Source organism: Zeus faber (assembly GCF_960531495.2).
Source record: "Zeus faber genome assembly, chromosome: 17".
NCBI lineage: Eukaryota > Metazoa > Chordata > Actinopteri > Zeiformes > Zeidae > Zeus > Zeus faber.
The window spans coordinates 11,050,552-11,067,396 of record NC_137204.1 but is presented as its reverse complement, the minus strand read 5'-3'; the positions used below and the strand labels follow the sequence as shown (position 1 = coordinate 11,067,396).

General features: G+C 42.8%; 1 protein-coding gene across 1 annotated transcript; it reads right to left on the bottom strand.

Annotated features, from left to right (window-relative positions):
• Nucleotides 1-4,780: 4,780 nt before the first annotated feature.
• Nucleotides 4,781-6,923, bottom strand: LOC307242943 (low choriolytic enzyme-like; the record flags this gene model as incomplete). The annotated part of the gene is made up of 8 exons (XM_080017591.1): nucleotides 4,781-4,898; nucleotides 4,997-5,118; nucleotides 5,288-5,369; nucleotides 5,477-5,649; nucleotides 6,005-6,119; nucleotides 6,193-6,274; nucleotides 6,714-6,763; nucleotides 6,887-6,923. 8 exons carry the CDS (start codon nucleotides 6,921-6,923, stop codon nucleotides 4,798-4,800), a joined length of 762 nt encoding a protein of 253 aa, XP_079873717.1. The 3' UTR covers nucleotides 4,781-4,797.
• Between the last annotated feature and the right edge of the window lie 9,922 nt (nucleotides 6,924-16,845).

Below are 16,845 nucleotides of genomic sequence, written 5' to 3'. Positions count from 1 at the left end.
AAAGTAAGCAACATAAAAAGGAGGCTATCAAATTGATATGTATCCTCCTTCAATTAAGTGTTTATAAATCTGTCTGTCGCCATCTCGTCCGTATTCGATTATTCAACTTCAAGTCATCAAAACATATACATTGCTCATTTTCTACGCATTTTTGACAAAGATGCTGCACTCAGGGTTATGGACAGATTTCACCAGCACCAATGTCATTGGTTTAAATTGATAATGTATATTTGTGAATGTGTAGTTACATCTACATCGTCATAGACGCCAGACCTGATCAGCGTGTATAGGACACACACATTCAAGAGCAATGGTGAAAGGCATTCCTTTTGTTGTTCGTTGGTTTTCAGGGATTCCAAACATCGGATATATGTGAAGTGGGCAGTAGATTAATGCAATTTTATTGATATATGTGGCGGGCAAAGGGGTGTGGTCAAGCACCGGCTGCGGACGACAGCACGGTTCCCTTTCCCGTGGCCGCCAAGCTGCCTCGAATTGGCCCAAAACCATCATCATTATCAGCATTATTAATTATTATTTATAATTGTGGCCAGCGAGCCGTTCTGTGGGACTTTATAATAATAACCCTCGCCATGTTGGCGCAGCACGGACAAAAGGACTCTTGTTTCCCTCCCTAAACCCTTACCTGTGGGCAGAGACACCCACAATATATAATAGTGAGAAATTGTAATCCGGGTTCCTAATTATTACTATTAATAGCCTCTTTCTTGACTGGTTGAAGGATATATCCACGGTGTTGAAGGTAAAACGACCAGCACTGTGGGGACATCGGTACATTAGCCATCAATAAATGATGCTTTCTCCCCTCCCAACCAAACACAGCCAAGCGTGTGGTCCACTGTTGTCATAATGGCTTTCAGTTTCTCCAGTTGTTTACTGACACTCCAGGGTGGAGTTTCCGAGCCGATTGTGACGTCAGAGCAGTATGGCCGCCGCGTTACCGTTTTTCTCAATTGTTTTACGCACGTTTTCTGAAAAAAAAATAAAAAAAATTCTCAGAACTATACACACAAATCCAAAAACCACACCCACTCAAAAGGCGAACTTTTGAGTCAGACCAATTAGCAAATGCGTATTAGTGTAGAGTTTCTCCATTCGTTTTCCATTTCCAAGGGGTGTTACCAACGGGCACGGACCAAAATGTCTCTGGACGCGATTGGATAGACCTACAACCAATCAGAGCATTGGATAGATCTACAGACAATCAGAGCAGTGACTCGCCAAAAACAATTATAATGCACAGGCCTTGTTCGCTACTGTCGACAGGCTAACACACCCTCCTGTGGCAGTAGCCTCTGAACCCCTATCCACCAGGGCCTGCAATGAATTTGCCTCCTTCTTCACTGACAAAATTCATAAAAATTGACGTGCAGGTACAGGATATGCGCTGTCCCTGTGTCCACTAAAAATCAATTCAAATACCATGACACAATTTGACCGGTCAAACATAAGAACTTGGAGGAGATTTATACAACCTCTGAAATCCATCTCCCCCTGCCTCGATATTCTGGCGACAGGCTTTTTGAAAAATGTTTCCAATTGCATGGCCTCAGATCTTCTACGAATTGTCAACACGTCTCTTCCTTCGGGTTTCTTCCCACTTCAGTATTAGTATTACTGGATCTCAGTGCTGCATTTGACACGGTTGACCACAACATATTATTCGACAGGAAAACTGGGTGGAACTTTCTGGCACAGTACTAAACTGTGAATCCTACTTAAAGGACAGGGACTACTTTGTGTCTATAGGTAATCACACATCTGGACAGTGGACAAAAGTAACATGAGGAGTTCCCTAAGGCTCCATTCTGGGGCCTCTTCTGTTTAACGTCTACATGTTGGACTATGGTCCAATACAATTAATGAGCAAGTGCATTGAACAAATCAATGATTGGATGTGCCAGAATTTTCTCCAATTAAACAAAAAGAAAATTGAAGCAATTGTTTTCGGAGCCAGGGAGGAAGGACTAAAAGTCAGCGCTCCGCTTCAATCGGTAACGTTAAAAAGCACAAACCAAGCCAGAAATCTTGGTGTAGTCATGGACTCTGGACAAAATTTCAACAGCCGCATTTAAACAATTGCAAATTCAACCTACTATGACCTTTACAACACATCCAGGATTAAAGGATTTATGTCTCAGAAGAATCTGTAAAAACTTGTCCATGCATTCCTCTTGAGTAGACTAGACTACTGTAACGGTGTCTCTACAGGTCTCCCGAAAAGATCCATCAGACAGCTGCAGTTGATACAGATCACTGCTGCTCGAGTCCTCACTAAGACCAATAAAGTATCACTCCAGTATCATATCACTCCAGTTCTCAGATCTTTACACTGGCTTCCTGTCCGTCAAATAATTGATTTCAAAATTCTATTGTTGGTTTATAAAGCACAGAAAGGTTTAGGGCCAAAATACATTTCTGATCTTCTGCTACGTCATGAACCGTCCACACCTCTCAGGTCGTCTGGGACACGTCTGCTTTCTGTCCCCAGAAGCAAAACGAAGCATGGAGAGGCAGCGTTCAGTTTTTATGCACCAACATATCTGGAACAAACTCCCAGAACTCCCGACTCTTACCTCTTCTAAATCAAGGCTGAAGACTTTTGTGTTTGCTGCTGCCTTTTGCTAAACTAAAATATATACATTTCTTGCACTGCACAGTCACTTTAACTTGATTTTATGCATTCTATTTCCTAACTTTATCACGTCTCGCTTCCGTGCGTTGCAGTTACATTTCACTGCATGTAAGTATGTATATGTATGTGACAAATAATCTCTTGAATTTTGAATCTTGAATCTTCTTCCTTTTACAATGTGTATTATTTTCATTTATTTATTTATTTAACGTAATGCATTCTAGGTCCTTTAAACGTGATTTTTTTTGGCGCTTTGTCTTTATGCTTTTTATGTTTTATGTAAAGCACTTTGAATTGCCTTGTTGAAATGTTCTATGCAAATAAACCTCCCTTGCCTTGGATAGACCTTCAACAAATGAGAGCACTGGACAGACCTACAACCAATCTGAGCTAAGAAACATGTGATGTAATGCGACTGGTAACTTTTACCGGTCGGAAGTACGACAGACACATCTTTCTCGTCAACAAAAGCTCTTTCGAGAAAATACACCGTCCAGTTTGTTTAATGCTATCTTGATAGCGGATTCAATAGACCGTTCCACATCAGTGGCAGCCATCTTGGTAAGGTGCCTTAACGGTTCCCCTCTGCATTGTCATTGTATCAAACCCGCCCCATGTTAGATAAACGGTTGTGACTGGCCCGACCCTGGCGAGTTGGGGTGGAAATCTGTTTGAATGGGAGGGTGGCCAGACATACTCTGCAGAGCAAACGAAACATGAGCCTGGAGATTCTGGTTCCCAGGCTAAAAAAAACTCCACGATACTCCCGCAGAATGAAACTCTGTATTCAAAACAATGTGTCTTCTCAAAATGTTTTTTTTTTTTGTGTTGAAATCACACACATCATATGAATAGCCTTTTCTTAGAACCAATTGAACACTGATGTGCTCAATGTAAAACACTTGTTTGAATGGAAAACACTAGTATGCATGCCTTATCAGGAGACTTATGGCTTTTGCATGTTCAGTGTTACACTTACGACATATGTACAGTCAGACGACTGTACATATGTCTTGTTCTAAATTATTTTCTGCAGTTTTCATACTCAGATATAAACTGCACCAATATACTGTAATATAAACAAAAATGTTTTTTTTTCCCTGAAATACTGAATACATCCCAACAAACATCGGATATATAAAGTGTTCTACATACAGAACAAATAGAAAATGTACTGTGTCATTGATATGCAGCACTACACTACTGTAATGGGAGTAGATCTCTTTCCTATTCTCATTTGGGAAAGTCCGGACGATGGACGCTACTGTGAACCTGCTCAAGTTTGGCTGTACTCTCTGCCCAGCCTCCCTCATTGTTGACCACATGGTCAACCAAAGTGTCCCAGATTTCAGAGATTATGGCTCTCCTCGGTCTCTTCCGATCTCTACGTTGGCATCGGTTGCTCCGAAACAGAATAGCTTGCCTGTGGCCCTTTCCTAATTGAACAATTGTGCGACATGCGTTGGCAGACGTGCCAAGTCAGCGTGGAGAATCATTTTGAACGGCAGCGTGTTCCACGTGAACAAGAGATTGTATTCATGAAGATTGTGCCAAATGTCGAGAATTGTGTGTAGGGTTTTGAAGTGTGTTTTATAACTGCAACCTGAGTGTAAAGCAAAAAATGTGCTTGCAGTTTGAGGGGAATTAGTTCAGGTGATCGGTACAGGAGTTACGGGTGGTGGTCATCGTATCTCCAGTACCAGTGTCGGTGTGTAAACAATTGAGAAAAAAGATTGTGTCCGGTCAAACGCGCAGTTATTGTTCAAATATGTATAACCGGTTTTGGAGAAACCAAAAGGGAATAAACTAAGTCACATTTCCATTCTTATACGTCTTTAAAGAGCTTCAACAGGACATTCCATTATACATACATACATACATATATACATACTCTAAGCTTTCCATATGATACCCACAGGATCTCATTTGGAAAGTTAGAATTTGACTGTACATAACACGAACACAAAGACATTATTTTTTTCAATTGCCAATAGTAAAGAGTCTTTGCTCTGTTGGGAGGGCACAAGTGGAATAGTCCCAGTTTTAAACAATTGTGGTGTCGCTGTGCCCTCTAGTGGTGAACTTCATTGGAAATGGCGGCTGCGGTTACTCCTTTCCAGTTGTTGGTGGATTCCCTGGGTCTAATTGGTAGACAGTCCGGTGGTGTTGTTAGAAGGGGCGTTTGTGATTGTCCCATTCTTAGGATGGCTCAAATCAGTTCCGCCCTGAGCTTCTTTTGCATCTAGTGAATCAACGAGACCAGACTTGAAACATTCGCCAAAGGCCCAAACCCCAAACCCAGAATCGCTAAGCAAATTTTATAAAGGAAATAACACAAACCACAGTTGTACATCTTGCGGACCCTCTTTATGTCCAATTCCGTCATGTACTTCCTCTGACCCATGTTTTCCTCTTTTCCCTCGGTTATAATGGTGGGCAAGCCATTCCGAGAGAAAAACCCACTGGAAACAGAAAATGCATTAATGCAGCCTCATTTACACAATCCTCCCTATATATATATATATATATATATATATATATATATATATATATATATATATATATATATATATATATATATGAGAAGAAAATTGGGGGGGGGGGGGGGGGTTATCCTGGTCGACACATTACCTCCCGTAGTGCAGGATCGAAGTGACGTCGTAGGGAAGCTCGAAGGTTTGGCCGTTGAGCGCTTTGAAGTTTCGTTCCATTCCTACACAGAACACACACCTTGATGGGCCATCAAGCAGGACCAGCGCTGCCTAAGACCATACGTCGATGAGGCGCTACAAAGAACCCGCGTTAATAGACACGTGGTACCTTTCATAATGTTTTGGTAAACGATGGTTATGTATTTCCCGTGATCCAGCCGCGTGTGCTCGTGATGGAACCCCAACGCGTGGAGGACCTCGTGGCAGATATTGCCCACCTTGCAGGGAGGGCCAATATACACCGGCTGTTCTCCGCCAATGCACCCCAAGTGCGAAGCACAACTACAAAAATAAACATTTGTTTAACAGCATACTCAACTTTTGTTTTTTACAGTATTTATCCGCTGAGGTTGGGTGGAAAAGTGAGAGAGGCGAGATTGAGATGGTTTGGACACGTGTGTAGGAGAGATGAGAGTTACATTGGGAGAAGGACGCTGAGGATAGAGCTGCCAGGCAAGAGGGAAAGAGGAAGGTCAAAGAGAAGCTTTATGGATGTGGTGAGGGAGGTCATGCAGGCGGTTGGTGTAAGGGAGCAAGATGTGGAGAACAGAAGGTATTGGAGGCAGATGATCCGCTGTGGCGACCCCTAACGGGAGCAGCCCAGAGAAGAAGATTTATCCACTAGTCAGTCATTCACCCATGGCTTCTTCTGAAGATCAAGTAGTCTGGTTCATCGGTTCGATTGTGAAAGGAGATGCACGTGTGCTCAGACACCATCGCTAAAGCCGAGAGGATGTCGTCTTTCCTGTCTGCTGGAAAATTTACAAAATATTCACTTGAGAGTGCCCGCAAACAATGTCAGAGAGGACGAGTACTACCACCAACCTAATTCCTTGCTGATGAGATATGGCAACGAGATAAGCCCATCTGCCTTCAGCCAAGGTGAACCTACTGCGTTCCTGATGTCCTGCAAAATAATGTGCGTGAATATGAAATCATCTTCATAAACATGAATACATTCACACACAATCATCCTTGCATGCTTTATGTTTGATGATCATATTGAAAATCCAGTTATACTTTAATGGGAGAGGTGAGGGGGAGCATTTTTACTCGTTTAAATTATTTAATGTTCAGGATAGTAAACTCTACATATTTGTGCTATAATGAAGTAAAATAGTACACATATTTACAGTTTACTAGCATGGGCTAGGCCTATTTTCTACAAATTTTAAATGAAATATATACATGTAATTAAATAAAAAAAACAAAAGTGACTGGTCCATTATGGATTTTAAATTGGACCGTTCCACACAAGGCATGGTATCCAGACAAATTCACAACAGGGACATGGCTCAACACGTATAAACCAGACCAGCCAACAGCAAATAGTAGTTGTGACTTACTGGCACAATCTGGTCTCCTTCCACAAACGCATGGTCGTTGTTCATCAGCTCTGCAGATGGTAATACACGGATGCAGTTCATGACATAAACGCCCTCAAGTAACCACCCCCTCCCTCCAATGAAAGAAAAAGACGAACAGGACTCTGACCCAAGATCACGGTTTTTGAGATTACCTTCTAGTGTCTCAGGGTTGGAGTCAATGTACTGCATCGTCTTGGCGATCCAATGTTTAACAAGCACTGCATCAAGGTAGAGCAGACTCTCATATTAGAAATTAATTATCATATATATATATATATATATATATATATATATAGGAAAACCCAGGGAAGTAGGCCTAAGGCGTGTGTAGTAGCGGCACCTGTATTGTATTTTCGCACGGGACTGCATTCCACTGTCGGAAAAAACAGATTTGAAATTAAGTTTATCACATTGCACTGCAATGTAGGCCCGGCCAATACATCGCGGCGCTCTCACCTTCTCGCACACGTTGGAAAAAAAAGAGCGCGCCGAACAGAAACGGAAACATTGCGTCAAACTGTGGGTATGGCCCTCACACCTGCGGCGCGTCCCGTCGAGTAATCAGGAGTCCGCGGGGCCAACGGAGAGCCATCCGCGCCGAATGACGTCACTCGTTTGCGTCGCGTAAAGACGCCGCTATTTTACGGCGCTCTCGTGGGATCGCGCAAGAAAATGCCGCTTTTTTCGCCGTAAACAAAACAAACAAAAAAACAACAACGTTCTCTGGCACCCTAGTGAGGAATAGAAAACACGCCGCTTTTTCTTTTTTACGGCACTCAAGTGGGGAACATTAAAAACGCCGCTTTTTACGCCGTAAAACAAACAAACAAACAAACAAGAAACCCCGCTTTCAACGGCACTCCAGTGAAGAACATAAAGCGCCACTTTTTACACTGTACAAACGCTGCTATTTACGACGCTCTAGTGAGGTACATAAGAAAGCCGCTTTTTCCGCCGTAAAAACCCGTAGAAAACGCCGCTATGCACGGCGCTCTAGTGAGGTACATGAAAACGCCTTTTTTTAAACTGTAAAAACAACAATAAAAAGCTTTTTACGGCACTCTAGGAACATAAAATATATATTGTATATATGTATTACGTTTTAGGAGTCAGTTAGTCGGTCTATTAGAAAGGAATTTTCTACTTTTTATTTTATTTTATTTTTGTACTTTTTCCTAGGACTTATTGTGTGCTATCACCGGGTGCGTTGCATTACATTTCACTGCATATATGTATGGAAGTATGTATATGTATGTGACAAATAAAAAAAATCTTGAATAAAACGCCACTTTTTACGCCGTAAAAAAATGCTGCTATTTACGACGCTTTAGTGAGGTACGTCAAACGCCGCTTTTTACGCTGCACTAGTGACGTACATAAAACGCTTTTTACGCTGCACTAGTGAGGTACATAAAATGCTTATTACGCCGTAAAAACCGTTAAACACGCCGCTTTTTACGCTGCACTAGTGACGTACATAAAAAGCTTTTTACGCTGCACTAGTGACGTACATAAAACACTTTTTACGCTGCACTAGTGAGGTACATAAAACACTTTTTACGCTACACTAGTGACGTACATAAAAAGCTTTTTACGCTGCACTAGTGACGTACATAAAACACTTTTTACGCTGCACTAGTGACGTACATAAAACACTTTTTACGCTGCACTAGTGAGGTACATAAAATACTTTTTACGCTGCACTAGTGAGGTACATAAAATACTTTTTACGCTGCACTAGTGAGGTACATAAAACACTTTTTACGATGCACTAGTGAGGTACATAAAATACTTTTTACGCTGCACTGGTGAGGTACATAAAATACTTTTTACGCTGCACTAGTGAGGTACATAAAAAACTTTTTACACTGCACTAGTGAGGTACATAAAATGCTTATTACGCCGTAAAAAACGTTAAACACGCCGCTTTTTACGCTGCACTAGTGACGTACATAAAACGCTTTTTACACTGCACTAGTGACGTAGATAAAATGCTTTTTACGCAGTAAAAACCGCTAAACACGCCGCTTTTTACGGTGTTTTTAGGCCGGGTAATGTGCCCTTTCTTCTGTTTTGCATAGCCAGTAAGTTCAAAGGTTGTGTAGCCAGTCAGTGAAGAGTAATAATAATAATTATAATAATAATAATAATAATAATAATAATAATAGCTTTATTTATTTAGCACCTTTGAAAGCACATTTTACAAAGTGCGTTGGCAAATGAAATAAAAGCAGAGTGCTCAGATCGTGAATTGAAAAGGCAAAGGAACATTAATAAACAGGAATTACATTAATTAATTAAATTGGAAAAAGTGGATAAAGAGACAATAAAAATGAATAAATAAATACAATATGATAATAATAATAGAAATACAAAGGGGAAAAAACTAAATAAGTAAATAAAGAATAAAATAGATAAAGAAAGGGGGCGCATCACATAAAAGCTGATCCATGAAAATGGGTTTTGACAATTGATTTAAAAGACGTCACTGATTCTGCCAGCTCTATCTCAGGCAGGTCGTTCCAAAGTCGAGGGGCCCTGACGAAAAAGGCACGGTCACCTTTAGTTTTTCATCTAGACTTTGGAACAGCCATGAGGGCCCCCCGCCTGAGGGTCTGAGGCTGCTTAGTGGCTTTTATGGGGCCAACATACTTGTTATGTAGCTCGGAGTCAGACCCAGACGTGCTTTAAAAGTGATCAGTAAAATCTCAAAATCGATTCTGAACCGAACAGGGAGGCAATGGAGGGAAGCCAGGAAGCCAGATCTGCTGCTGCATTCTAAACGAGTTGGAAGTGGGAGAGTGACTTTTGGTTGATGTCAGAAAGGAGGGAGTTACAGTCGTCGAGTCATGAGAAACTTAGGACCAAGACTGCTTTTTCCAGGTTGCTGTGTGATAGTATTTGTTTGATTCTCAAAATGGTTCTCAGCTGAAGGAAGCAGAACTTTTTTTTTTAATTTGTTGTTCAAAGTTCAGGTCAGAGTCAAATAGTACTCCCAAGTTTCTGCCAAGGGACTTATATCATATTCGTGTACAGAACGCCAAGGCCACTCTCAATTTGACTGGTAGAATTTCGAGGAGTGAACAATTTCATTACTGATTTTGATTGAGCCGTCGAAAAATTCTGTGTGGTCCAACAGCTGATATCATTGAGACAATCTACAACAGCAGCTAGGCTGCTTGGGTCACCAGGTCTCAGAGGAAGCTATATCTGTGTGTAGTCTGCGTAGCAATGAAAAGAGACATTGTGTCTTTGGATTATTTGGCGAAGAGGCAGCACATAGATTGAAAACTAAATTAGACCTAAAATAGAACCTTGCGGCGCGCGACAGGTAATGTGAGTTGTAGAGGATGAGTAGTTACCCAAGTTGACCATGAAGATTTTTCTAATAGGTAGGAATAAAACCAGCCAAGTGCAGTGTCCTTGATGCCAACCCAGGTGTTGAGACGGTCAATTAAAATGGCGTGATCTACAGTGTCAAAGGCGGCACTTAGGTCCAAAAGAATTAAGATTGCACTTTCCTCTGTCAGCTGCTAAAAGGATATCGTTGGTTACTTTGAGGAGGGCAGTTTCTGTGCTATGTAAAGCTCTAAAACCAGACTGGAATTTCTCGAAGATGTTATAATGGCACATAAAAGCCAAAAGCTGGGTTGATACCACCTTCTCTAAAACCTTTGATAGAAATGGAAGTTTAGAAATGGGCCTAAAATTGTTGAGAACATAGAGATCAAGGTTAGTTTCTTTAAAAGAGGATGGACCACAGCATGTTTAAACACAAAGAAAAATGACTTTCTCCAGCGAGCTATTTATAGTAGAAAATAAACTGGGTTCAATTGTGTCAATCACCTCTTTAAGAAATGTGGTTGGGATAATATCAAGGCTGCACGTGATTGATTTCATGTGGGATAGAGTTAAAAAAAATAAACACAGCTTCAAAATTGCTAAAATAACTGTCAATGTCCCCACTGGCATGTACAGTATAACTTGGTCAGGGGGAGTAATTTGCTGTCTTATATTCTCAGCTTTATTCACAAAAAAGTTTAAGAACTCCTGGGTGGGCGGGGGGTTGATGATGGACTCTATTACTTTAAATAAAATTCTGGGGTTAGAATGGTTTGCAACAATCAGTTTAGAGAAGAAGGTTGCTCTTGCTTCTTTAACTGCCCTTTAATAATTGTGCATAGCCCCTTTCCAGATCTCATAAAATACGTGTAAACGACTCTTCTTCCATTTCCATTCCTTTCTCCTTTGGTCTCTCTTTAGGTCCTGGGTGGATTAATTTACCCAGGGTTGCAATGTTTTATTTGACTTTTTTTCTTTGTATGGTGTGACAGAGTCCAGGGCAGTCAGACACGTGTCATTAAAATGGGAGACAAATTCCTCTGTGTTAAAATCTGGATAAAAGGCAGTTAAAGGCAAAGCAGCAGCACTGAAAAGCCCCGAAAACTTGTTAGTTGACGTAGAGGTCAAAACACGGCGGCGGAGAGGATTCTTGCGAATGATAGTAAATTGGGATAAGACCACACTTAATAAAACCGCTTTGTGATCGGACACAGACATCCTCCGTCTCAATGTTTTCAGGGCTGAGACCACGGCACAGTACTAAGCCAAGGGTGTGGCCCTTAGAATGTATAGGATTTTGTACCGCTTGAGTGAGGTTAAAAGAGTGAAGAACCTCCATAAAATCAATAAAAAAAGTCTGGCCTGGGCAGCAGACACCTAAAATCACCTAAAACCTGAATTTTGTAATATTTTGACATAAAATGAGATAACAACTCAGCAAATTCATGGTTAATGCATTATTTGGTGTATGCGGTCTCTAAATTATTAAAAATTATGACCGGATCCTTCAAATTTAATATTAAACCAAAATGTTTAAATGATGTAAAACTACTATGTGAAATGGGAGTGCTTTCAAAATCCTTTCTATCGATAACAGCAACCCCGCCGCCCCTCCCCTGCCTGAGAGCCTGGGTTGGTGGAGAAATGTAAAATCATATGTCATATAAAAATGCCAAAAAATATCAAATGCTTCGAGAAACTCAGCATTAGTCAGAGCTTTCTACTTCAAAAAACGTGGTGTGTGGTTTGTCCTCCTGAGTAAGCTGTTAATCATTTGGAAGGTATCTGTTTACTTCCATTTTTTAGTCCAAGCAGATTTAAAAAGTCTACCTGGTTCATATTCATGCCCGCTATTGAACTTATAACACCACACTTCTTCTGCTGTCATTTTTTTCATGCGGCCTGTTTGCGTTTGGCTTGTGGTGCCACCGCCACAAGAGGTTAAGGTCTAACCAAGCAGCTCTGTGCACAATAAACTGCAAGGCGCGTCCCCGTATCAGCCAATCAAGAGTGGCAAAAATACTATAATATAATACTATAATATATCACTGAAAAATCACAAAAAGGAAATCAAGTCTTGTTTCTACACGGGGCACATAGTTTATAATGTAACAATATATCTTAATCCATGTAATCACATAAACATATATGCACATCCACAATGAGGAACACAACTTCACTGTTTACTTTTACTTTAGCACGCAGTGTTAATTCTTTCACAAACCTTTTAGATTGTGTCCTCCCTTGGGTTCCTGCCAAAAAGCTTGCCCCATCCTCAAAGCTTGCCTTATCTTGGCCTGACCAATTATTTTCTGTACCTGTGAGGTCAAGCTGACTGTGCATTCTCTGTATCTGTGACGTCGAGCTGACCATATATTCTCGGACTCCCTGAAAATAAACTGTTCGACTCAGAGAGCTGCTCCTTAGCACATCTCTGATCCGACCCTTGTACAAGTAAAACCAACGTCTGTCTGCCTCTTTATTTTAGAGCACCGACTGACAAACTGCAGAATAAAGCGACCCTTTCCTTTCTTATGTATATTAATATTTATTGTCTCATAGCAACTGTATCCTAGCGACTGTCTCCTAGCGACTGTCTCCTAGCGACTGTCTCCTAGCGACTGTCTCCTAGCAACTGTCCTGGCTATATCTCTGAACTCTACATGTAGAGAACTGGTATTGCTCTCATTTTCTTCTCAGAAACAGTTGTACTAATAAAGCAGAGAACCAGAGTGGAATGTTCCTTTAAATGTGTGAATCACAGCCTCTTACTGCTCTGCAGAGAGTCAGCCACATCCTCCTGCTTCATCCTCCTCAGGAAGTGCAGTGTGATGTTCACAACTCCCTCTCTGGCGCTCCTCCTCTGCTCCTCTTCCTCACCGTCCACCTCATCATCCTCTTCCTCCCTCTGCCTCTCTGAGCATTGTGGGTCATCTGGACTCAGAACCTTCCGGAGCCTCTTCAGCTCCTCCTTCACAAAGGTGACCATGTTGTCCTCCAGCAGCTGGAACAGAAGAACATCAGTGAGAACTTTACTGTCCTGGATTCACATCCCACTGGTGTGAAGAGAATGTGAAGACCATGGTGTTTTACCTCATCAACTCCCCCCAAAACCCCCTGGCTCCAGCTCCACAACCCCCAGATTGACTGGTCCACGGGTAGTATTACCCCATGGAGCACCCCCTGCCATGGACATTGCCTGTTCCGCCTCGGCCCCCTTGTCTGACATCCCTCCGGCTTCCCTCTAGAACCCGGGCAGTCAAAAAGCGAAAACAAATCAAAATAAAATAAAATAAAAACTTGCCTCGTTTAAAATTCCAAATGCGGGCAGGCAAAAGAAAAGGGCTGCAAGGCTATGATGAGGAGACGCCATGCACAAAGTTTCAAAATTCCGAGGAATTTGAATGCACCATAAAAATGTGCAGTGAATCTGAAACTAACTTCAGCAAGAGACGAGTCAATTGGAAAGTGAAAGTAATAATGTTCAGCGTAAACAGAAAACACTCAGTAGAGAATAGTCTGTTTCCCAATAACTTCTTTCTATGCTTTCTATGATGTTGTGTGTCGTACAGAAAATACAACAGCTGTAGTTACGTTTGCAGACTTTGATCAGTCTCCTTTCATCTAAACAACAAGTGTCCTTTGTCCAAGTTTGGAAAACCTTGTGTGTAGTTCAGAGCCAGTTTACCATCACCTCAGGGCGTGTCCTTAGTCAGTGCCAGGTGAGTAAGGCGGTGCTCCCATCCTTCAGCCCACTCAATCATGTTGGTACACCTGCAGCCCACAGCACCTGCAAATGTGCTGGGCCTTAACTGCGAATGGGGGGGAACATAACTCGAAAGGGGGGGGCTTAACCCCCAAATGGGCACGGCATAAAAAACAGGCGGGTCCTTAACTCCGAATGGGCGGGACCTTAGCACTGAATGGGCGGGGCCTGAAATCCAAATGGGCGGAACCGTTCCTGTGGTCCGCCGCCGCCAACGACACCTTCCTGGCCCAGTTCGCCTCGGTCTTCTGGAGGGAGTTCTGTTCGCTCCTGGGGGCCACCGTCAGCCTGTCCTCAGGGTACCAACCCCAGTCCAACGGCCAAACGGAGCGGAAGAACCAGGAGATGGAGACTGCCCTTCGCTGCATGATGTCCCAACACCCGTCGTCCTGGTCTGAGCAGCTTTTGTGGGTGGAATATGCCCACAACACCATGACCAGTTCGGCCACAGGCCTCTCCCCCTTCCAGTGCGCCTACGGCTTCCAACCGCCTCTGTTCCTGGCCCTTGAGAGGGAGGCTTCCTGCCCGTCCGTCCAGGCCTTCATTCGCCGCTGGACCTGGACCCGGGCCTGGGCCGCCCTCCTCCAAGCCGCTGCCTGTCTTCCTCCAAGCCGTTGCCGCTCCCAGGCCCCCATCAGCGCCATCCTGACCAGCCCTCCAGACCAGCCCTCCAGACTGGGTCAACCCTCCCGACCGCAGACCCCACGACCTCTCTTGTCTGCGTCCTCCAGTGATGTTTCAGAGGCGGAGGATGTCGACCCTGGGGGTCCCTCCTCCGATGAGGACGTGGCCCATTTAGCGGAGGACGAGGAGATGGACGGGGTCTGGACTCTCCTCCCACCCTGCATGGACTTTTGGTGTTAATTTCTTTGTTTTTCCTCGTTTGTTTGGGACGTCAGGAGCCGTCCCTTGGGGGGGGGTTCTGTCATGATCTCCGCGTTCTTCTACTTTCCCCTCCCTCTCCTTACCTGTCCCATTAGCCCCACTCTATTCACCTGCGCACACAGCTGTTCCAGATCTGCAATCCAACCCCTATATATGCCTCCCCCACCAGTCACCCATTGCCAGATTGTCTTCGATGCTTGCACAAGACTCTCCAGCGTTCTCCGGACTGAGTCCCTGCTACCGACTCTGCCTCGCTCCGACCACGTATCCTGCCTGCCACTCCGCCTGTCTTCTGTCTGCTCTCCTCGTTATCGAACCTGCCTGTCCCCGAGGATGTATCCTGCCTGCCCCCTGCCTGTCTTCCCTCTGCTCTACAAATAAAATACATTACCAAATATCCCTGCCTGTCTTTGTGCTGCAATTGGGTCCTAACCACACGATGATTGGTTCTCCGACTCTTCAGATCCCTGGGTTCTATTATAAAGTGAGCGCACGATTCTGATCAGTGTTATTCATAGAATTTCTCTTTCCAGGGTGATTTATTTATAAGGGCTAGACAAATGAAATGATTTAGGGCCCAGCATAAGTCCCATCTATTGTATTTTTGTTCTGTTATAGCCATTCAGGATATATTATCTATGCAAATAACGTTAGAACCAGTGCTTAGTGTTTGAGGACTATACCCAGTTAACCATAACTCATGAAAGAAAAGACGCATCTTCTTAGATTTATGTTTATTTTACACCATTTTAGTTATTTCATTGTCAGGGAAAAGTGTTTCCAAACCAAGAGTTGGTGAAGGGATCACTGAGTTATCTTCATGTACGTCAAGTATGTTTTTGTTTCGAATGTTGTCCTTAACTGATACATGTAACAATGGACGGTTGATCGTGTTTTGTTCTTAAAATCAATAAATAAATATATAAAGTAAAAGTAAATAAATAAAGCCATGGAGGAAAATGGACGGATGGACATCAATGATCCATATAATCAGTATTGAAACATGGTCAATGGTGCAAAATCAAAATGGAAGGAAGATCATTCCTGACCTCCTCTCACTTTTCCTATTGGATTTAGAAATTAATTCGTACAGTGATTCCCAACCTATGAGGGAATTGCAAGTGGCCACCAAATCATGGGCAAAACACATGGATTTTATTGAAAAAATAAATACAAAATGATTAATTACAAAAACGTTTTCAAATGTAAAAAAAGAAAAAAAAATCATTCATGGTATTTTTTCTTGAAAATCCTTCAAAAATGCATCATCACTGATAGGAAGACAGGAACTTATGGTAGGGCGTACTATGTCCCAGCCGGACCACGATTGACGTGCACCTGTACATTTTTGAACTTCAGGTGATAATCAAAACGGATAGTTGGCTAGCATCAGCCACACTGAAAAGGAAAGAAGCCATTGGTACATCATCCACAAGCAGACAGACGGGACAGTCCCGCCTGTCAAACAAAAAAGAAAGGTTCGGAGAAAGTACAGGGGTAAAAGTATAGTGCTGAATATTTATCATTGGGATTATTTTGGACAGGCACGGAAGACGAACCGTTACCGCTGTGCGTGGTGCGTTCTGAGATTTTATCAAATGAAGCTCTGAAGCCACGTAAACTGCGCCGTCACCTCGAGACAAAATACCAACAGTACATGTCCAAGCGCTTAACTTTTTCGATAATAAACTCAAGGAGTATCAGGGCAAGAAGAAAATCATCGAAACGTCATGTATGGGCACTGAGAACGCAAAGGCAGCGGAAGCGTCCTATCAGGTCGCCCCCTACTCCCAGCCAAGGCTGATAAGCTGCATACAATCGGGGAGAATTTAATTCTTCCTGCCACAAAAGGGATCAAATGACAAAAGTGATTTTGGGAGAGAAGGTGTGCAAGCCAATCAACCTCATCTCATTGTCTGATAACTCCGTCAAACGCAGGATTGATGAGATGGCAGAGAATGTTTCAGAACAGCGGATAACGAGCGTACGAGAGAGTCGTTTTTATGGAAAATGGAGATGTGGGCCGGGCGAGTTGACCGGCCAAACTTTGACTCGTTTCAGAATCTGTCCGTTGTTTTTGACAAAGGAAGAATTGTGGCTTCCCGTCACCGTAATCAA